The sequence below is a fragment of the Pleurodeles waltl genome, chromosome 6, assembly GCF_031143425.1.
Source record: "Pleurodeles waltl isolate 20211129_DDA chromosome 6, aPleWal1.hap1.20221129, whole genome shotgun sequence".
Classification (NCBI taxonomy): Eukaryota; Metazoa; Chordata; class Amphibia; order Caudata; family Salamandridae; genus Pleurodeles; species Pleurodeles waltl.
This window is the reverse complement of record NC_090445.1, coordinates 1,455,697,415-1,455,720,419: the sequence shown is the minus strand read 5'-3', so window position 1 is coordinate 1,455,720,419 and position 23,005 is coordinate 1,455,697,415. Positions and strand designations below refer to the sequence as shown.

At 42.0% G+C, this 23,005-nt stretch overlaps 1 protein-coding gene across 2 annotated transcripts in view; it reads left to right on the top strand.

Moving 5' to 3' along the window:
• Positions 1-23,005, top strand: part of ARID5B (AT-rich interaction domain 5B) — a 407,941-nt gene that overhangs the window by 357,113 nt on the left and 27,823 nt on the right. For both annotated transcript variants that reach the window (XM_069240914.1, XM_069240916.1), the window contains one exon: positions 8,350-8,548. In XM_069240914.1, the coding sequence (XP_069097015.1) occupies positions 8,350-8,548 (199 nt within the window). The remainder of the gene's footprint in view (positions 1-8,349; positions 8,549-23,005) is intronic.

Genomic DNA, 23,005 nt, shown 5'->3' with positions numbered 1-23,005 from the left:
TACTGTTCAGCAGATTGGGAAGGGAGAGCTTTGACAATTTAGGATACCTGCTATGGTTGTTATAGGGATGACCTCCAGTGTAGTTGTGGCATCTCAGATTTCAATCCCCAGACAGACGTTCAGTGCAGCTCTGCCACTGTGCCACCTGAAGGCTCAATTGCAGCACAACCATCACAGCTACCACAGGGTGGAAGCAGTCAACATTCCCTGCAGGATGTCTCTGAGGAGAAAAAGTATGGATCCATGGGAATGCCATGGGATCCAGATCTCCCCTTAAAAGGCCCTAAGACCCACCACGGAGGTAAATTGCTCTTAATCTCATGCATGTGGCAGTCAGTCTCATCACAGCTGCTGGTAGCCTACCTTTCTGTGTTGTCTTCGTGCTACTTGTGGCATCCACTGCTCCTCTAGGGCTTATTGTGGTTATACCTCAGACAGCAGTGCCTCCACTGCGTGCTCCATGAATGTGAAAATATCACGTCTAGGGACCAGTAGATGAAATTGTGAAGCTGAAGGCATAACTGCCAGAAGTCTATGATAGTGCTGTGCTCACGCAGTTGCCTCTCTGTGGACTACAGTGAGATGATTAGCTGAGTGCTCCATAGGATGCTTTCTGTCTTGAAACTCCACACTGGCAGCAAGGAGTGAAGGTTGGGGGGGGGGATTCTCTCTCAGATATTCAACTGGGTCTCCTCTCATCATTCAGTCATGCCATCCATAGAATGGAAATCGATGGTCTCTGGTTTACCTTCCTTTGGCTACAGATCACAATTTCATCTTCTGGCCTTACTGCATGATCTCTGCGCTGACTCTTTATTAGCTTGTCTGTTGCCTCATGGGACAAAAAATTCAGGCTTCAGAACAACAACAAAAAAGAGTATAAAACTCCAGGTCAAGCTTACCATGTACACATGGGCACTATAGGAGTCAGCTGTTCTTTTTTTCCAGACTTCACCACTCCCCTCACTTCATTTTATGGAATATTGCCAGGGATTATAACTCAGGGTTTCTCAAGCACAGGGCCATGCCACTCATAGTTTTATTCTTGGCTTAATGAGATTACCTTATCAATGCAAGGGAGGAAAAAATACATCCAAGCTGGAAACAACTGGCAGTACAGCTTATTTCTAAGCAAACTAGAAGTATATTTTAGAATGAGCACATATGCTTAAAGGAGAAAGGTGATAGAAGGTTTCCTTTTAGAGCGACCCACCTAGGAACAGTGTCAGTTCAGGAATCATTTAAATAGTAATATGATTTGTTTAAATAAAAGGCAGCATAATACGATTTGAAATCTGGAAATGTAATCCCATGTTCAACTTTGATTTTCTTGAATTTAATAGAACCATCTTAGGTGTTTTGTGACCTCATATAAAAAATCATATTTAGTAGATTCAAGAATTTTTAAGAAACCATTCAGTGCAAAAAAAGGATGTGTTTATCCTGTCCTGCATTGTTAATACCACCAGCAATATGTTTTAGGTATTTGATGATGTCTGCTTGCGTTTTGAGATTTATTGTGACATCATTCACTTTGTGACAAAATTGCATAGATAAAATTATAGCAATAAATGTTGAGGGCTAAAATTATTTAATGGCTTTTTATCTTCCATAATATGAGAGGTGCAATGGAAATCATTCATCAATCAAGTAATTTAATTTTTCTTTACTACTGATCAAATTAATTTTAATGTTATGGATCGTACTGAAAAATATATACCAACCTGTTTAATTTTATTGGGCTTCCAATAAAAATTGGTTTCAATACCCATATAGCATGTACAAAACGTATTAGTAGAGAGAATCTATATTTTATCAAAATGTTTTTTAGAGACTTCAAAATACTGTTCCGTTTTTCAAACAAAAATAGTTTCAAAGGCAGCCCGGAAATAGACATATGTACTTAAATTCTGCATAGGCAGGCAATGTACTGTCTTCTTTGACTGGAATGTTCCCTTGAATTAAATGACTATTTATGATATGGCCTTAGAAAGGTCCTAAACACAACTTTTTTGCTTGTCTCAATAAACACTCAAATATGAGGAACATTTCCAGTTAAGAATTTAACTCCTTTATGATGCACATTTAAACATGTTAATAACTTAAATAACAAATTCACACAGATGGAAAGAATTGAATAAAAAGGCCAATTAATGCAATCACATGTCTTTTTGCATCTTATGAAGGGGAGCTATAAGTTGAGATTTAAAAAATTGTGTTTGCAAATCGCTTTCTACATCAGAAGATATTTTCCTTTTAATAAATTCAGATGTATAAAGTTATACTAGAAGTAGAACAAACAAATCAATTCTCAAGGCTGATGGCTATAGTAGCAATTACAAAAATATTGAGCCTTTCTCTTTTTGGGATGTAATGCTATCAGTGCTTTCAGAAAGTACCCATGTGCTTCCTTAGAAAATAAAAATGAATTAAACAGTTGATAGTGTTTGGGCAACACAATATAGTGTAGTAGAATGAAAACTATAATATCTGTGCCAACCATCTGCCTTACATTTTTAAAGCATTTATTGCTCATTATATTTCATCTAAGCAGATTCCACCGTTGTTGGTGAAGTTTGGTAATATTTTAAAGTACTCAAACAATTTTGTTTGAGATTGATCTTGTTCTTTAAAATAGATTCTAGTATATATTTTTATATTCAATAGCAATATTTGTTTCAGGTAGCATCTTAGTCACCAGATTCCATAAATTTATTTTCAAATCAGTTTCATTTGCTACTAATTTTCAAATAATTATCTACTATTTTACATATTTTATTATGACTTCCTTAATATTTGGCAGTGACCTCTGATAAACCATCTCAAGCATTGATTGCTAACTTATTATTTAGCTTAAATATAGCTTTGACATAAGACAGAGGTACATTTGTAGACAAGTTAGTATTGTAAACCTGTTTCAAATTGTTGACTTGCTTAAGTCATTTTTCAGATGTTTTAAAAGCTAATTTCCTTTAAGATACAAAGGAATTTATAAATGTTTTAAATACATAGTTTCCTAGTTATTGGTGATAAATATATCCTGAATCTCATTAATCCAAATATTATTCAGGATCTACAGGATTGCTAAATAATGCTTTGACCATGCCTCTGGTATTACCACTTTGGATCCTGACAAGATAGTGAAATAAGTGAGTGGTGGGAAATTTAGTAAATCCAGAACGATCAGTAATTAATTATGAAATCCCAATCCCCTCAGGATCCAAAGCGGTAATACCAGGATCACGGCAAACAATAAACATGGTACAAATATTTTATTTAATTAAATTAGCTGTCACATTTATGCTTGTAAAAATATAGTCCATCCAAGTTTTGAATCCGGGGCACGTTAGTCAAATATTTATCCTCTAGTGAAAGGATTGAAAATACTCCAGGAAACAGCAAGTATTTCTATCTTTAACTGCACTTTCAAACGTTTTCTGAGTGTGATTACATTTACAATATCATGAATATCCTAGATAAACCATTACATCTAAAGATGTGATTAAAATACGTTCTGTAAACACATTTGCAAATTACCATCAATAAATGTAACGATTTTCCCCTAATGGTTGTGAAAAAAGTAAGCAGCCTTTTATTAAATACATTTGGATTTCCCAAAAATAAATAGGAATTTCAGGCATCTTAATATTTATCTGTACTATTGAAAAGCTGATTGTCTCTTTTTTTTACAAAAACAAGCAATTCAGTGACATGTGTTAAAGTCTGGGCGCACTTATTTGCAGTGGCATTAGCAGATTGGTTGCTAGTTCTACTGCTCTTCATAAAATGTCAAGAAACAGAGGGTTAACATTTACTTTGCAACAGTAATTCCAGTCAATGGGCCAGATGTATCAAAGGGTTTTACCCATTCTATGTCTATGGGAAAATGCGTTGGTACATATGGCCCAATATCCCTATGTCTCCATAAAGTCCAGTTTGGAATGCACTTTTAACATTTTGATTTTGTAAGCTTCTTTCCTAGCGTTACTAGTAATGCTGCTGCAGTGATATTTTTTACTGACTGTTTAATACTACTATTTTCTCCTTTTGTAACTGCTATTTCTACTGCTGGTGTTACATTTCCTACCTACCACACATAGTAATACTAATATTGTAATATCTGCCCTTTCTCCTTCTACTACTACTATAAATTCCACTGCTGCTAATAGTACTGATTATATCAATACTATGTCCATTCCTTAATATGTGTATTTTATTTTATCTTTTTTGTCACTTCCAAAACCTGAAACGCACAGGACTATGTGACACCCATAAATATTTTTCCATAATTCATTGGAAAGAAGACAAGTGTATGAGGTAAACCAAGTGAATTATGAGTTTTGTCTCTGTTAATAAACTTTAATTAAAGCATCCAACTAATGAATCGTTGGACATTGTGGTCCAACTCAATGGAGTCCTTTTTTCTTGGCTTCAGAATGACTCGAGGATTTGTAAGTCTCCAGGTTACCCTAACCTGTCTTTACAAAAAAGTTTAGTCTATTACACTTCTCAAAGGCTAGTAATGCATGCACATGTATCTTGAAATTGATGGGCCCTTTGAAGTACCTATTATTCATCAAAGAGACTTTCACATCTTTGGTAGCCGGATGCCTCTGTTTCACAGTTCATCTCTTGCACGTTGGTTAAAGCGCACCTCCTATACAATGAGTGTTTTTTTATAATCATGAGAGGATAATCCGGACTTCAAACAATTTTTGTATTAGGAATCTGCATCATGTTAAAAAAATAGATTGACTTTCTTCCCTAGCTAACCAAGGCCCTTCGTTTTTCCCTTTTCTAAGAACAATGTTTTAACAATTCACTCTCCAGTATTTTCTCTTCTTATAAATGTAAAATGTTGTGGTAGGGGCTTGCATTCAATGTTCAGTTTCTGTATCGCACAGTGTCATTTGTATCCAACTGATTCTAAGGGGCAGATGTATCAAAGATCTGTTTTGCATTTCTTAAATAGTGAATTGTAAGAAATCGCTATTTAAGAAATGCAAAATGGGATGTAAGAAATTTGCAATTCGGTAATAACTATTTCTTAAAATTCGCAGTCGCTATTACTAAATCGCAATTAGAGAATGCAAATCTATTCATCCCTATGTGCCTGTAGGCCCATAGGTGCAAATGGTTTTGCATTTCTCAATTTGTGAATTCCAGTTAGGAATTCGCAAATTCGGTAATGCAAACCCCAGGGTGCTGGGGGCCTAAGGCCCCCTCTGATGCACCCCAAAAAAATATTTGCGGACATGTGAAGTACATGTCATTTTTTTTAAATGCATGTATAATCCACTTTTTTAAATTGCACAAGCTTACCACCAAATTGGATTTGGTAGTAATTGCATTTCCTAAATGCCCAATTTGCATTTAGGAAATGCTTGATGCATGTGCTTTGGAAATCGCAAATAGGAATTTCCTATTTGCGATTTCCTATTTAGAGAATGACAATTTGAGATTCTCTAAATGGGGTCACAATTTTAAGGAATCGCTATTTTACATCTTGAAAGGCATTTTTGAATTCGCAAACTGCCGAATTTTGCTATTCGCACCATTTGCGAATGCAAAATTGCTTGATACAGCTGTCCCTAAATGTGTTTTTAACTCACAGAATTAAATCATGCCATCTTCCCCCTCATGGTCACCAAAGCCATATAATATGTAAATATCTTTGTCACAGAACAATTTTCACATTCACACCAATACCGTTCTTCTTATGAAATAAGAACAGACGCTTTGTGTGGTTGTGCTGTGCTATTGGATTGCAGGTATAAGGAAGCATTCATTGAAAATTGCAACAGAAAAGGAAATGTATGTAGGAAAGGAAATATCTGTAGGAAAGAACATTTGTTCTGTTTAAAGACAATGAAGACCATTTTCTGCTGGAGCGTAGTGCATTCTAGCGCCACCTTTTTAAGCCTGAAAGTTGTTGTTACTAAAACAATCTTTCTTTGTCGCGGAGATACAGCGGGTGACATGTCGTGATTTGTTGGCCCTTAAAGGCCAAGAACAAGCCATGCTTGTGCTTTGAATCCATTTTACCTTAGTCATGCCGCTTCCCAGATACAAGAAGCATTTCATTCCAGATTTTCTGCTGCTGGCGCGAGGCCTTTGACCAGCTGTGTGAAGTGTATTTATACCGCTGCAGAAGTGCCAATTGCTGAGCTCAGTGAAAAATGACTAAAATGAAATTGTTGCTTTCCCAGTTGATCCCTCTAGGTTCGAAGAGGAAATGTAAGCCATGGTTACTAATTAGCTGCACACTAATGAGTTTTAGTACTGTGATAATGCTGTCAATGAAAAATAAAGAGGTGGGGCCTTTGTATAAAATTACCATAAAAGGCCGCATGGAAAGAATGTTGAGGGTGATTGATGTGGCCGGGTCCAGGATTGCTGAATTAATGTCCCAACTTCTGTGAAACACAGAGCGTGATTGCACAATACCTTTTACCACAGGGTTGTAAATAGTATCATTATTTCATTTGTTGGCACGAGCAGCTGTTTAAACATCTTTTTTTCTCGTAAGGTTTTCTTATTTCAAAACGGGCCATTTATTACCTAGGGAAACAAAGTAGATTAAGCATTTGTTTTTTAAGCAGCGGCGTGAATGTTAACACATTAGCACAAGTGAGTTTCTTGCGACCTGTAACGCCCCATTCGCCTTTGTTACACCAGCCAAAGCTTTGTCATATTATTTTCAAGTACATTTGTGGGAGTTTAAGTACGTTTTGAATTTCTGCAGGCTCAATATATGCATGACTGATTTCTGTTGTTGCACAGTGCTCCTCATATAATTTGTGTATTGGAAACAACTTTGAGTTGTACAAAATTGTAAATATTTCTTGACATATGCCTGTGTAAGGGGCAGTAATTTTGATATATAAGTTATTCATTTGTGACTGCATTACAGTGTTTGGTAGGCAAGAGGAAACTAATTCGAGTGAACATTCGATTAGCAAATGGAACTGTGTATTTTTAAGTAGGGAAGGGATTTTGTTCTCCTTCTGCATAGCGAGACCTTTTTGTTACATAAACATTAACTTTAATATGACAGTGGGAAACAGGTATTTGGCAGTTCTGTGTTATTTTGGTGGGTCTGTCGAGAGAGAGTCGTTTCTAGTTTTAGCAGCTGTAACATGTTTAAACTGAGTTTGTAATGGGATCTGAAGATGAAAAATTCCCTGTGGGCTCTGCTTTGCTTCACTGTTGGCCGACTGCCAGATCCAGGGCTCGAAAGTATTATTCACGCCTCTTTGCACATACCAAGCCAGAACGTGCTCAGTTAATGAATTTTACTTCAATACAACATAAATTATTTTTATGTTATGTTACGAAATGTGTTGCATTTCATTAAAAACGATGATATCAGCTCAGTGTGTGTTGGATAACCTTGAGGCGCAGTTGTTGCAGCGGGCATGTCTGATTTGTGTTTTGTGTGTTCGGATGTGAACCTTCTTATGTTACCAACATAAATGTTTATTTAAAGTTGTGCTGACAGCCTAAGAATACAAACGTTGTGAATACATCGTCGTTATAAGGAAAATACCATTCTCCGTAGAGTCATCTTGTCACATTTCAAAACAGCATTGTTTGCGGCATTGAAGTTCATATATTTTTTTTTAAGTTAGGCAATCCTGTTGCAATCCCACAGAGGGTCATTAATCATGCCAATTGCAGTATAAAACCTTTAATCACTGAAGTTGAAACTGAGATTGTAACACAATCCATCCCCCTCCTAATTGAACCGGTTTGTTCCCTTTAAGATTAAGTACTAAATAAGGCAGGGGCACCAAAATAGATCTGTAACACTGTACCTTTGTTATTTCGTGCTTTTTTTCAAACACTAGGCGAGTAGACTATTTGGTTTGCTGGATTGTCAGACCCTCTTATTCATGTCGATGTTTGATTTGCCCTTTTCAATTTCCTTTTCCACCGTTCATGGCTGTTGTGTCAGTGCCAGATATTTCCTAACCAGTTGAGTGCTTACTCGCGTCCTCTCTGCTAAACACACTAATGCAGGAGATTAGATTATTTACTCATATGCCCAGTAATGTATTTGCTATTTGGAACATTTTACACTGTTAACGTGTTTGAGCATGAATAAAGAGCGAAATGCAACATATTTCAAAGGACCAATTTGGTAATTCATGTCTTTCTTACTTCATATCGTAATCTCTTACTCTGATATGTCTTTCTTTTGAGACTCTTTACAATGCTTTCTCATAAAAAACTCATGCTATTTATTTTATGAAACAAGTAATACATTCTGTAATATTATGTTGGGTCCAAATAGTGATTTGATGCCGTTTCACCTGTTTGGTTAAATTGTGAAAAATATTTTTTCAGATTAATTCTCCCGTATGAGAGATTTACTAAAGGCGAGGAAGATAAACCGCTGCCTCCAGTAAAGCCTCGAAAGCAAGAACAGGGTGCACAGGAGGGGGAACTAAAACCAGATTTGTCTTCAGCCAAACACGTCAGAGTGGATTCCAAGAAGGGCAAGAAAGAAAAAAATAATGTGCAGAAACCCCAGGATCCCTGTGAGGTCGGTTACACATGTAAACTCTTTGAGTATATTTTATGTCAGCTTGTGTTTACACAGGACTCTAAGTTACATTTTCGGTTTCTTGATGTTATTGTTCATGTCTAAAGTTGTTATGTTTATTTACCGATAAAACTGCTAGAACTTGTTACATAAGTGTTAACTGGACTTAGGTGCCTTTGTTATTACAGATTTCCACCTACGTTTTTGTTGATTTTGTTTCTAAACGCACTGTTTTTCCACTCTAGTCTCTGTATGAAAACATATCTCCACAATTCTTAACAAAGGGAGACTTAGGGCCTCATTATGAGTGTGGCGGTCTTCAGACTGCCAAACTCGCAGTGGCGGTGGGACCGCTGCACTCCTAGCTGTCCCACCTCCACATTATGACCCTGGTGGGCGGGACCGGCTAAAGACTGCCGTCCCCGCCAGGAAAATAGTTCCTAATGAGCAGACGAAAGTCTAAGTAGTGGTCAGCAACGGCGGTGCTGAACTCGGCTCCACTGTGCTGATTCCAAATCAGATTTCCGCCAGTCTTTCCATGGCGATCACCCAGCCATGGAAAGGCTGGCGGAAAGCCAGTGCTGGGGGCCACAGGGGGGCCCCTGCACTGCCCATGTTCAGGGCATGGGCTGTGTAAGGGGCCCATGCCCAGCACCCTCGGAATGTGCACTGTCTACTTCCCCTACTGCAGAGTATTCTGGTATTTCAGGACTATATTCTCAAGTGTTTTTTAGCTGTTTATCGGCCTGTTTCATGGCTTGTTGGCTGTGTGTTTTACTGTTGGTGTCCTTGATGTTACTGCATACGGTGCCCGCAGCGAGCACAAATGTAGTCTCCCAGATCTTGCAAAACAGCTATACAGTTTGTCTTTACAAGTTCAAAACTGCCGGATTTGTGGACGAAGGTGGGCCTCTTTATCTGATTTCCTAAATGGGACCACATTTATTTTGGTGTCCAGGCCTATGCTCTGTCGCAAACTGACCCTGACATTTACCCTTAGCAGACTGTTATATCTCTTGACAATGAATACTGTGACAAAACTATTATGATTTACAGCAGGTCATAGGCAATTACACGCATGCTTCTGAGCGGCTCCCAAATCAGTGTTGTTGTGCCTCATAAGCTACCGATGCAACAATTTAAACATTAGCAGGGACAGGTTCAGCACGCAGACTACAAATCTCTGAACTTTGCAACTTCACTCATGAGGTCCTAGAATTCAGCTAAATAACCCTTCTGCAAATGTATGGATATCATAGGTTCACAGTACAGCAACCGGATGTGTTATTTGGCAAAATGGCAATTAATTTCCACATGATTTGATCAAAACTAATACTGTGTTTATTCCTGTCTATTCAGATAATATTGCAGTGTATGCTTGATAACCATACACCTGGCTACTTTACATGTGCATATAAATAGTTTGTAACAACCTTTACTGCTTTTCTAGACATCTGGCATGGATGTGTTGGGCACAATGCACTTCTAGATCAACATGGAAATTAAGTACATCAGCATTAGGTAGAATATTGTTTTTAGAAATTGGGTATCTGGTTGTTAGAGATTTCTCCCTGTCGAAGTAAGGATCACAATCCTAGTCAGGATAAATCAGATAAACACTGTAAATTAACCTGTGCTCACACTCTGGTAGCTTGGCACAGAGCAGTCAGGCTTAAAGTAAGATGCAATGTGTAGAGGGTGTGTGCAACACTTAATTAAAGTAAGACAGTGAAAACATCACAAAAGATCCGCACTAGTTTAGAAACACAGAAAATATTAGAGTAAAACAAGACCAAAATGACAAATTTCCAATAAGTAAAAGTCGAGGTATGAATTTGTAAAGATGAAATGTAAAAACCGTGCTTTCAAGTCACTAGCAGTCAGAAGGTTACTTGAGGTCGCAAAGGACCTGTGCAAATCCAAAATCCAGGCTGAACGCAAGGGAGGATAGGCTGGCCTCAGAACCCATACTGGGTCCACTGAAACAGTACTTTTGATGGAGCAAAGCATTGAGGGCAGGATGCATCTGTATTTTCCACGCAGTCGGGTTACTGTGGAGGTGAATGCGCAGGTCATTGTGGAGGTGAATGTGATGCATCTTCATCGAGCCACGCAGAGTGTCATCGTCGACCAGTGCAGGCTGTGAATCCACTGTCAAGCAGTCTCGGCGTCGAAGGAGCGATGCGGCAAAATTTTAAATGCACTCAGGACAATGTGTTAGTTTTTGCTGGAAGTGGCTGCAGAACCTCTTCCAAAGCCCAGTACTGGAGAGGGACATCTCAAGCAAGGGTAGGACTCACAGAGACAGAGTCCAGCAACACTTGGAGAGTTGCAGGCAGTCTTTGATGTTCCTCAGACTGCAGGAGAACAAGTCCTTCTTACTGCAGGCAAGAAGCAGCAGGCAGCAGGCCAACACATGAAAGCAGTTGCGGAGTGGAAGTCCCTCTTGGTTGCACTAGAGTTCTGATTTGGTGGGGATTGGGGCCTAGTACTTGTACCCAAATGTGCCTTTGCAGTAGGGGAGACTTTAAAGAGGTCTTTGATGATCATAAGGTCCCAGCCCTTCCTTCTGTGGCTTCAGACAATCTACCGGGGATTATGCAGCCCTTTGCTTGAGGAGACGCACAGCCCTATTCAGGTGTAAGTGAGGCTGTGCAAAGCTCCGCATCAAGCTAGTTAATTGCACATTGAGGCCCATTAAGTCACACCTAGCTCAAATTGTGTGTGGCTGTCTAGAGGGAATGCACGTAGCCTAGCTGTTACCAACCCCAGACATGTATTCAAAGACAGGCAGAGGCACAGAGTGGTTAAATTAAGAAATTGTCAACTTTGTAAAAGTGGCATTTTCAGACTTACAATTTAAAATCGGACTTCACCATATGTTGTGATGTTAAATTGTGAGTCCAGAGAGTAGTGTGAGAGAAGAAGTTATATTTTATATTGATAAGACAAAAACAATACAGATACCCAATAAGTTTTTGAGGAGCATGGTCCACAGATGTTGGGAAGTCTAGTTACAAAATAAACAGTTGCTAGATTAATTAGTAAAATGATTCATGTCATTCCAGATGAAAAGACATTAGTAGGTAAACCAAGAGCATACTCTACCTGGAATAAAGCTGTCCCACAGTGTTTTGATGAAACAGTTTCACTGATTGATACATTTAAGGCAGCTAGATGGTCCTCAGTTCACAAAAGTGGTGTTGGCAGTGTTACATTTTTTTTTTGGTGCTATTACTCATACTTGACCCCCCCCACAATAGGTGTGGAATACTGCTTTAAAGTAATTGCCAATGATGTGAACCTGGAATTGGTTCATGATGCAAACAGGAAAAGTTGCTTAACTCCAACAAATGTTTTGAAGATTGAGGCTGTTTTAGATTACATGAGGGCCTCTATCCCCCTGCTAATGAAGAGTAGCACATCATTTCAACTTCATAACTTGTATCCTTGCAAATGGCCAACAGGGAAAATAAATGTTCGAGGCATGTGGAGCAATAGATAAATATGCTTTGCATATTCCTGCCATCTATTTTTGGGTCCGATGTGTGCAAGTTGTTTCTCTCTGAAGAAGTCTTTCAAGTCACAAGGTAGAGTGACTCCTCTCGATAATGACACTCATGGGCATTGACTCCATGCTAGACTGTTTTTTTCCTGCTGTTGGGTTAGGATGTGTGTCCTTTGGCTCCGTTTCACAGTCACGGTTCACCTTTCAGTTTGTACATCCCATTTTTTCGTCTGTATTCTTTTGATCATGTTTCCTATCAGTATATCAAGTTACATCTACATCAGTTCAATTCAACCCTGGCCCCCCACAGGGCCTTGCTTATGGGGGCCTTCCTTCGGACTCCATCACAGTCTTCCGAAAATGCCCAGCTGGTGATGGAACGGACGCCCTTCTGTTACTTCCCGCAAAGCCACGTGAAGTATCCCCGCACCGACCAACACTTGGTAACCTCTATTGGTCACCTGAACATAAGAAAGTGGTTGTGACTCCTGCAAATCCTTCCTCTAGAAGAAAACTCTTTGTGACTGCTGAACGCATCGCCTGGAAATGTTGCACATAATCATGGACGACACTCCAGACACATTCGGTCAGGAACATGACAAAGAAGAGGGGATCAAGGGCAGTTCTAGCTCCCACCTCGAAGTTGATTTGGAAATGTAGGATGTTACACCATCTCAGCAGCCCGTGAGTATGGTATCCCCTGCCCCTCCTACATCATATTGACCCTCCCAAGAGACATTCCGTCCTTTTGGATCCACACACTGAGGCCTTCGGTCCACCACTGCCTTTGGTCATGGTCAGTACCAAGCAGCTCTGATGCCCTGCTTTCCAGCTGAGAGCCAAAACCTCAAGCGAAGCTGAAGCCTTTGGCTTTGAGTTCTTTGGCCCCGGAATGTCTGACTGTGCCTACTCAACCTTTGGAGCTGAGCCAACCATTTCCGTTGGCGTCGACTGCCTCCACCCTGAGCAGAGCTTTGGTGCCTAAGCTAAAATCTGGTTTGGAGCAGAAACCTTCGAAGCCGGGCCCCAAGTCTGGTTCTGACATCAGTGAAGCCAATTCCGCATACACCCCAAGAACAGTGAGATGTTATACAAAAACTGATACACATCCAGTCCCACACCGGCCATATCCTTGCTAAAGTCTGACGCCTTAACCTCCATCTGAAAGGAGGCTAACTTTTAAAGAGGCTTCGGATATGCCGGTTCCTCCCTAACAGCAGAAGAGAGTGGACAAGGCCACTGGCCCCTTCCATCAGTCTCACCACCTCCATCACCACCACTGGCTTCATCTTCGCCACTGCAGTATGTGGAAGATTCATTGAACATCTCACCTCAAGGGTCTCCTCTGTCAAATACTGCTGGGTATAGTGGAACACAAGATACATTTGGGACACCATCACAAGTTGATCCCTACGATGTCTATGATGCTAATCCCCCAGCAGCACGGATCCAGACTTATATCCTGCCCGCCCTACTCCTCCTGTTGACGCTACCTCTTATCAGGAGGTCATAACCACAGCTGCTGCGTTTCACAACATGTTTTACACAAAGAGCCTGTAGAGGAGGGCTTCCTCTTCGATACACTCTAAAGCACACATAGGGCTACACAGTATCTCTTTATGTTAAATGACATTCTATGACACCCAGCAGATATATTTAAGCATCCTATTAGGGCCAGGGTCATAACTCTCAGAGGTGATAAAAAATACAAGGCCTCGCCATCTGATCCCATATACATTAGGAGCAGTCAACATCAGACTCCCTCATCACTACCACTGACCATTGATAAGGGGAGTACGCGTATTTATTCTTTTGGAAAGAGAGTTGCGGCTCTACCAGCTAATCATTGATGCATCACCAACTCTCAGATCCTTCTGGCGCATTATGACCGTGCCTACTGGAATGCAATGGAGGACTATCTCCAACATCTCCTGGATAAGCATAAGAAGCGTGGACTACAACCTGTCACTGAGGGCAAACTCATATCCAACACCTCTATACTCTGTGCATTAGATGCTGTTGATACCGCTGCTAGGGAAATTAATACTAGCATCTTACTTAGGCATCATGCATGGCCTAGAATGTCAGATTTTAAATCAGAAGTACAACAAAACGTACTTAATATGCCCTTTGATAAGGACCATCTCTTGGGCCTCAGGTAGATGCCACATTAGAGAAGATCAAAAAAGATATGGAGTGGGCGAAAGCAATGGGGACCCTTCAGACACCGATTCCTCAGCGTACCTTTCCCCATCCCAGTTATCATGGGAGCTGCAAGGCGTCATCCACAGATGCATCTATCTCTATTAACTTCAGCAGGACCAAAGTACCTCCCCAAGAGGCTACTACTGTAGTTCCTGCAGAGGCAACAATCCCAAAGGTAGAGATAAGGGTGTCTCCCCACATGGTGCAACACCCTCCACCAAACAATGATTTTCCTCTCCTGTCCCCAATCATATAACATTTGTTGGGGGCCGATTACATGATTTTCTACCTATATGGCAAGCAATTACATCAGTGGGTGTTAGCCATTATCCAACATGGCTGTTTTCTGAAGCTCACTACCACACCTCCCAACATTCCACCAAACACTCACTTTCTATCACTGGAACATCAAACAATGCTCAAATAAGAAGTTTAAGCTCCTCTTCTCAAAGGAGTTATAGAACCCTTCCCTTTTAAACACCAGCCTGAAGTAGTTTTCTCTCTATACTTCCTAACCCCCCCCAAAAAAAGACGGGTCCTCACGGCCAATGCCAGACAACTAAATGAGTCCATTCTATCAGAACACTTCCACATAATCATTTTGCAAGATAATATTCTACTTCTTCAAAAGGATGACTTTTTGGCTAGGCAAGACCTAAAGGATGCCTACTTTCACATACTGATATACAGAGCTCATTTTAAATATCTGACATTTGTGGTGGGTGGAAAACATTATCAGTTCAAAGTCCTTCTGCAGCCTGAGTATTCACCACGTGTCTAGAGATGGTAGTGGCCCATCTACACAGACAAAAAGTCTATGGGCCTCATTCTGAGGCCGGCGGGCGGCAGTCGCCGCCCGCCTGGCGGCAGTCGCCGCCCGCCTGGCGGGAACCGCCATATGGCCGTTCCGCGGTCGAGAGACCGCGGAGGCCATTCTGGCTTTCCCGCTGGGCTGGCGGGCGACCGCCAGAAGGCCACCCGCCAGCCCAGCGGGAAACCCCTTCCCACGAGGAAGCCGGCTCCGAATGGAGCCGGCGGAGTGGGAAAGGTGCGATGGGTGCAGTAGCACCCGTCACGAATTTCAGTGTCTGCTAAGCAGACACTGAAATTCAAAGTGGGGCCCTCTTACGGGGGCCCCACGACACCCCTCACCGCCATCCTGTTCCTGGCGGTCGGAACCGCCAGGAACAGGATGGCGGTGAGGGGTTCGGAATCCCCCATGGCGGCGCAGCAAGCTGCGCCGCCATGGGGGATTCCTCAGGGCAGCGGAAAACCGGCGGGACACCGCCGGTTTTCCTGTTCTGACCGCGGCCATACCGCCGCGGTCAGAATGCCCTGCGGAGCACCGCCAGCCTGTTGGCGGTGCTCCCGTCGACCCCGGGGTCGGAATGACCCCCTATGTGTTTCCATATGTGGACGATTAGCTTATCAAAGCCAACACTCGCCAACAGTGTCAATAACACGTTGGATTACAATAGATCTGCTCCACCGCTTGGGATTCCCAAGTCTCACATCTTCTATAGGTTCAGTCATCTATAGGGGCCATTTTAAACACACAAATACGATTAACATATCCCAAATCTGTAAGAGTCCAACATTGTCAGACACTATTACCTCAATTTCAAGCAAATAAACAACTCACAGTGAGGACAGTCATGTGCCTCTTAGGGATGATGACCTCCTGCATTGCCATAGTACATTATGCCTGATTACAGAATCATGTGTTACAGGAGTGTTTAGTTTGACAGTGGCCTCAGTCACGGTGTCAGGTAGAGGATCTAGTGTTGCTAGACCACCAAATTCATCAGTCTCTTCAATGGTGGAATACCAACAACTTGTTAAAAAGGCAGCCTTTTCTTGACCCTTTTCATCACATCACTGTCATGACGGACGCATCATTCTTGGGATAGGGTGCACTTTAGAAGGATCTCACAGTACAGGATCACTGGGACTCCAAACACCGGGGCCTCCACATCAGCTACCTAGCTTCAGGCTGTTCATCTAGCGTTCCTACCTCACTTAATTCACAAAGTTGTTCTAGTCTGGACGGACAATATGACAGCCATGTACTATTTACAAAACCAGGTGGGTACACGGTCTCCATAATTACCTCTTCTATTACAGACCATTTAGAGATGGGCTCTACGTCACAACATTCACCTGTATTTCCCCGGCACAGACAAAGATTTAGCAGTCCACCGCAGCAGCATGCAGCAAGAGGTCCATGAGTGGGAACTCCACTCACAAGTCCTCCTCCCATACTTCCACAGATGGAGGTTCCCTCAAACAGAAATTTTCACAATTGTAGAAAACTCAAAATGCCCAAACTTTGCCTCCAGGTTTCCACACCCACTATTCAAGGGCAATACACAGTGGATGAGTTGGTCAGGATATTTGTTTATGCTTTTCCTCCTCTCCTTCTCCTATTTCTTTTTCAGAGGCTCAGGCAAACATCTCTCACAATTATATTACTAGCTCCCACTTGGGTTTGTCAGGACTAGTTCACAACCTCATTAGACCTCTCTGTAGTTCACTACAAGAAGCCCCCAACGGACCAGACCTTCTCACTCAAAACCATGGAGAAATCAGACACCCAGATCCTAAAGCTCTCAACTTGGCGATCTGGCTCCTGAGGTCATAGAGTTTGGTTGCCTCTATCTACCATCTGAGTGTATGACTTGAGCATGCTATAGAGAATAATGGAACCCTTTGTACGTTACTGTCATTCAAAATATATTAATCCTTTGAAAGCCAATGTATAGGGCATAGGCCCATATTCTGAAACCTGTCAACCGACGGAGCGCAACAGGCAAAAATGCTGCACTGCGAAGTGTTGCATGACAGGGAGAGAGCTGGATAGTGCCATATACACATAGATATGGCACTCTCCTCCGCTCTCCCTAGCGCAAGCGCTAATTTCAACAGAAGTGCTCCACTCACACACCTTAGCACCATAGTGCTAGAGTGTGTGCGTGAGTCTAGCACAGGTTTTGTACAGGAAGAGTATACTTCCTGTACAAAATACTATGCCTAAACCATTGAAAAAGCTTTTTCTACTTTGTATGTGTGTGGTACAATGCAGCACACATGCAAAGTCAGAAAAGCTGTGAGAAATGAAAACATTTCTCTGTTTAACACCTGCTTTTCGGCGGTGTTCATTTTTGGCGCTAGACCCTTTCTAATGATGTTTGAGAATTAGGTTTAGTGTCAAAAGCATGGGTGGTGGCACAGGTACTCCCATGTAATGCCCCTTTGATGCAAAGCAGTGCTTTACGATGCTTTGCATTACTTTGCCATACAGACCAAGGCAAATAGCAATTGGCTTGGGTTTGTGAATCCCAAAAAAGTTTTCGCGTTGGTTTAGCGCTAAAACAGTAACGCTAACCAGATGCTAAACCTTTGAGGATTTGGGCAGTATTCTGCTACCTGCTTCATTTACAAAATTTATAAGATTACATATTGCTGCAGTGGTTGCCCATCTTCATAATAGACAACACATCTCTTTATTCAAAATACCATTTATTAAAGCCTTCATGGAGGGGCTCAAAATAATTCATCCACGGGTACCTTAACATTGTTCTTACACGACCTATGGGCCCTCCATTACAGCCCCTGAATACATGCCTTCTTTAGTACTTCTCTTGGAAGGTGGCATTTTTAATTGTTATTACCTCACTTAAACATGTTAGTGAGCTCCAGGCTTTAACCTTGGAAGAAACTTTCTTCCAGCTCTATAGAGAAAGGGTGTTTATACACACCAACCCCAAATTCATTTCTAAATTGTTCTCTCATTTTCACCTTAGCCAATCAATTGAGTAACTATTTTGTCCCAAAACCAGATTCACTTCCAGAGAGGGATCTCCAAACCCATTCTGTGCATCGGATGGCCCCCGGTGCGATCCTCCCAGGTACCAGAGGGGGTGGGGGTGGCCCCCCTGGGCAAGGGCTTTTACTCTCCCATTTATTTTCTTGGGCATATTCCGTCTTTCTGTCCCCTGGAGGGGCAGAAAGCCCTCTAGATACCAGGGATTTATTTTTTATATACATTCAGGGGTGGGGGCTTCCGTGAATGGGCATTGTAATGCCCACACACCTCATAAAAGCGGCAAAGTGTTTCTGTCATCGCTGGGGCAGATGGGGGTAATAACTCCCCTATCTGCCACCCATTGGGACAGAAAGCCCACTAGAAAACCGGGATTTCTTTTTTTAGGGGTAGGGGCCACCCTAAATGGGCTTTGTAATGCCCCAACCCCTCCCAAAAAGTGGCACAGTCTTTCTGCCCCTCCTGGAGGGCAGAAAGACCACTAGGCACCAGGCATTTCTCTTATTCATCTAGGGGTGGGGCTTGCCAAATATAGGCGTGCAATGCCCCACCCACCAAAAAAATCAGCACAGTCTTTCTGCCCCCCTTGGGGACATATGGGGCAATAGCCCTCAAGCTGCCCCCACCCAGGGGGAGCAGAAAGCCCATTAGGCACAAGGGATTTTGTTTTATTCATTTACAGGTGGGGGAGGCCCAGAATGGGCATTGAAATACCCCATCCCTCCCCCCCTAAAAAATCAGCACAGCCTTTCTGCTCCCCAGGGGGCAGATGAGGACAATAGTCCTCAATCTATCCCCGGGGGAGGGGGGCAGGAAGTCCACTAGGTACCAAGGATTTTTTTGTTAATTCATCTAGACCCAGGTGCTCCCCAGACTGTACATTGTAATGCCCCCACTCCTCCCAAAAAAAAGGGGGGGCCCAATTGCAGGAAAACAGTCTTAACAATGGAATCGATGCTTATGCGTGGTATCATTGAGAGGCGGAGCCACTGTACCTCATGACTCAAAAGACTTCTTAGAAGAAAAAAAAACTAGCACACATCCAGACCCAACACTTGATTGCAGGAGTATGCAAAGCATGTGAATCTACAGGACTACGTGCCACGAACAGATGCTTAGCGGGTAAGTAAGATATTCCTTAAAGATGGCAAACTAATGACCATCTGGGAAAATAATCTTAAAGATGGCAAGCATGTTGTGCTACATTCTGGTTTTATGATCAACTTTATGATGAGTCATAGATTCGCTAATTAAAATTGACACCAAAAAAAGATGTAATGGAATGCTTTTTATGAGCCAGATAGTGAATTAATACACAGTATGCTAGAATTAGTGCTATAGTTAATTAACCTTTTTGTTCCAAGATACACTCAAACTCCTTGAGCAGCAATCCATGCAGTACTGTATATGGGCATTGGTGTACTAACATGACCATATCCAGTGATGGAATCAAAAGGAATGGATAGGTTCAGCTGTAAATATTATGCTCTGGAAAGAGTATTACATATCAGCACTGCCAGACTGGCACAATTTGACCCTTTATCAAAATCACCCCCAACCCTTTGTGTTCAAAAACATAAAAACATCTACCAGACCCTATCCCATCTTTGATTTTTATTCCACATTCCACTGAACATTAAAGGCCAAGATAAGATGCAATCCAACAAATCAACAAATATACAGGAAAACATTAAAAATGAATTTAAGCCTCCAGGGCACTTTGTCCCTAGCTTCAAGGTACACAGGACCACAGACTACATGAGCAAGATGAATATAAAACATACAAACAGAAACACTAAGGCAAAGCAGGAAGTGACACAAAGACAAATCTAACACAACTCACCACGTACATTGTGGTGTATGTTGCCTCACTACCCGTACAACTTTTCCTATGGGACGCACAACAATACCTTTGGAAAACAATACTCATCTACTTGGAAATTACCATACCGACCCTTCAATTCAAAGGTAACAATCTTGGAATTAACTGTAGATCTCACTACTGGATACTGTTGTACCACCTAGACACACTCAGATCTACTCACCTGGACGTGTCTCAGAAATTAAATGCACCATCAGTAATCAACAGGATGCCACCTTCTGCACTCCTTCAAGGCTGAATCAGTGCTGATTCTCATAATAATTTAGTACATGTGCAGTGTTATGCATAAAAGGACAGCATACCAGAATGCCCAGATGGTATTGCATCCATACTCACCTGTGGCATGCCGGCAAACGTAAATCAGTATAATTCCATCAACCAAACTCTGCTTCAGGAATCCCCTCTACAAAGAAGTGAATAGAAGTACCTCCACAGAAAGTGCAAGCCAGTCCCTCCCTCCCTGCACAGGCTCGGGTATCTGGCAGGATGCCCAACTCCATGAAAGACTAAAGGACCATTCTAATACAGGACAGGACACTTGACACAGGAATCTTCTCAACCATTCTAGATTAAAAAGAATCCGGGTGCAGGTATTTGTTTGTGTCGACACAACACAGCTGTGCCCTGGTCAAGCTCAAGTTTAAACATTGATAGTGTGACTAGGTGTCAAGACGTACTTAGTACAGGAAGGGGCTTGGAAGGTGGCCACTGGAAAGTTAGCGCAGACATGCAGCAATGGGAAGATGTTGTGCCCCCATACTAATGAGGAAACGGTGCCAGTAAGAAATGCATGTTGATTAGGTAGACCCGTGTTCTCATATGGGGTCTTCAAGTATGCACCTTTTCTAGTGGACTCATTAGAGATGGTTGAGATGATAAATGTGTCTACATTTTATGAGTGGCTTGATCCTCATATATGTGCAGTCCGTTCTCTGCACTGTTCAGTTACACCTTAAATTACACTTCTTGTAGACTGGCATTCATAATGAATGCTTTTATTGCTACTTTTGGGTGTCTTGTCTTGCTGTTAATTGTGAATGCCTTAGTGGGTGTTTGTCTTGAGTGGATGCGCTAGTAAAATGTGCTTTATTTGCAAGTTAAATTTTTGAAGTGCGAGAACCAAATGAGATTCTGCACATATTGCTATTCTAGTCGTGCATGGCCATGTAAATGTGTTTACCGGCGAGGAAGTCTGTGAAAATTGTTTAATCTGCGCCGTTGTCCTTGTTTGCACTGATGGGGCATCTTCTGGGAGCTCCGTTGGGGACTTTGAAACTATGGCTCATATTTATAATTTTTTGGCGCCGCATTTGCATCATTTTTTACGCAAAGGCGGCGCAAACTTACAAAATACAATAGGGGCATATTTATACTCCGTTTGCGCCGAAATTGCGTTGTTTTTTTTGACGCAATTTCGACACAAAACTAACTCCATATTTATACTTTGGCGTTAGACGCCTCTAGCGCCAAAGTCCATGGAGTTAGCATCATTTTTTAGCGTGGACACCTACTTTGCGTTAATTATATGCAAGGTAGGCGTTCCCGTCTAAAAAATCGACTCCGAGGCATGTGCGTGGGATTTATACTCCCGGGCAAAAATCACGCCCGGGAGTGGGCGGGTCAAAAAAAATGACGTACGGCCGCTTTTGCGCCGTTTTTTAGCGCCTGCAAAAGGCAGGCGTTAAGGGACCTGTAGGCTCTGAAGGAGCCCAGAGGTGCCCCCCCATACCCCCAGGGACACCCCCTGTCTCCCATGCCCACCCCAGGAGGACACCCAAGGCTGGAGGGACCCATCCCAGGGACATTAAGGTAAGTTCAGGTAAGTGATTTTTTTTTTTTTTTTGTGGCATAGGGGGGCCTGATTTGTGCCCCCCTACATGCCACTATGCCCAATGACCATGCCCAGGGGACAGAAGTCCCCTGGGCATGGCCATTGGGCAAGGGGGCATGACTCCTGTCTTTGCTAAGACAGGAGTCATTTCTATGGGGGTTGGGAGTGGAAAAAAATGGCGCAAATCGGGTTGAGGCGAAAAAATTGGCTCAACCTGACTTGCCCCATTTCTTGACGCCCAAGCTCCATATCCCCCTACGCCGGCGCTGCCTGGTGTACGTCGTTTTTTTTAACGCACACCAGACGGCGCCGGCGGCTAACGCCGGCTAACGTCATTCAATAAATACGGCGCCCGCATGGTGCTTCAGAATGGCGTTAGCCGGCGCTAATTTTTTTGACGCAAAACTGCGTTGGCGCAGTTTTGCGTCAAAAAGTATAAATATGGGCCAATAGTATTTTGTAAGTTTGCACTGCTTTTGCTTCAAAAAGCGGTGCAAATGCGGCGCCAAAAAAGTATAAATATGGGCCTATGTCTGGTAGTGTGTCTAATCACAATTATGAGCAGTTGCCGGCCTGCTGGATTTCAACCCCAGTGGGTGCAGACCATATTCGTGTATTGTACTCATGGCTGTTGGAGTGCTTGCTAATTTTAAGTAACTTCGAATTCTGAGATTGTGGTTATGAGTGAGTCATTAATGGTCATGTTTTTTAATTTTAAAAAACGAATAGTTCGTGTTGCTGGATGTGGAAATACTGAAATCTAAAGTACGGATGACTAAAGCAAGGAGGAATGCATGTTCCAGTAACTCATTACTGTAACCATATTGTGTTTACAGATTGCCATTCCCCTGTGAGCTCAGAATAGCACAAAGTCATCATGTGAGGTTTATGATTTAGGGAAACCAAAGATGCCTTTTCTTGCTGAAAAAAAGCTTTTGTGCTAGTGGTGTATGAAAGATAAGACTAAATTGTTGCACTGTTCGCAGAGCAGTTTGTCAGATCTATAATTAGGAATAAGACGTTGCGCAATAAATACATGAAGACATGAAAATATTGCTTTAAACCATGTTCACATGAAATCAGCTGCTGTTGGGAAATGAGAGGATCACTAAAAACAAGCACAATCAGGAAGCCTAGTATTCCTAAAAATTGGTGGTGGCAGAAAATATGATAATATTGAAGATTTCGTACTCATTTTTGTGTTCAGT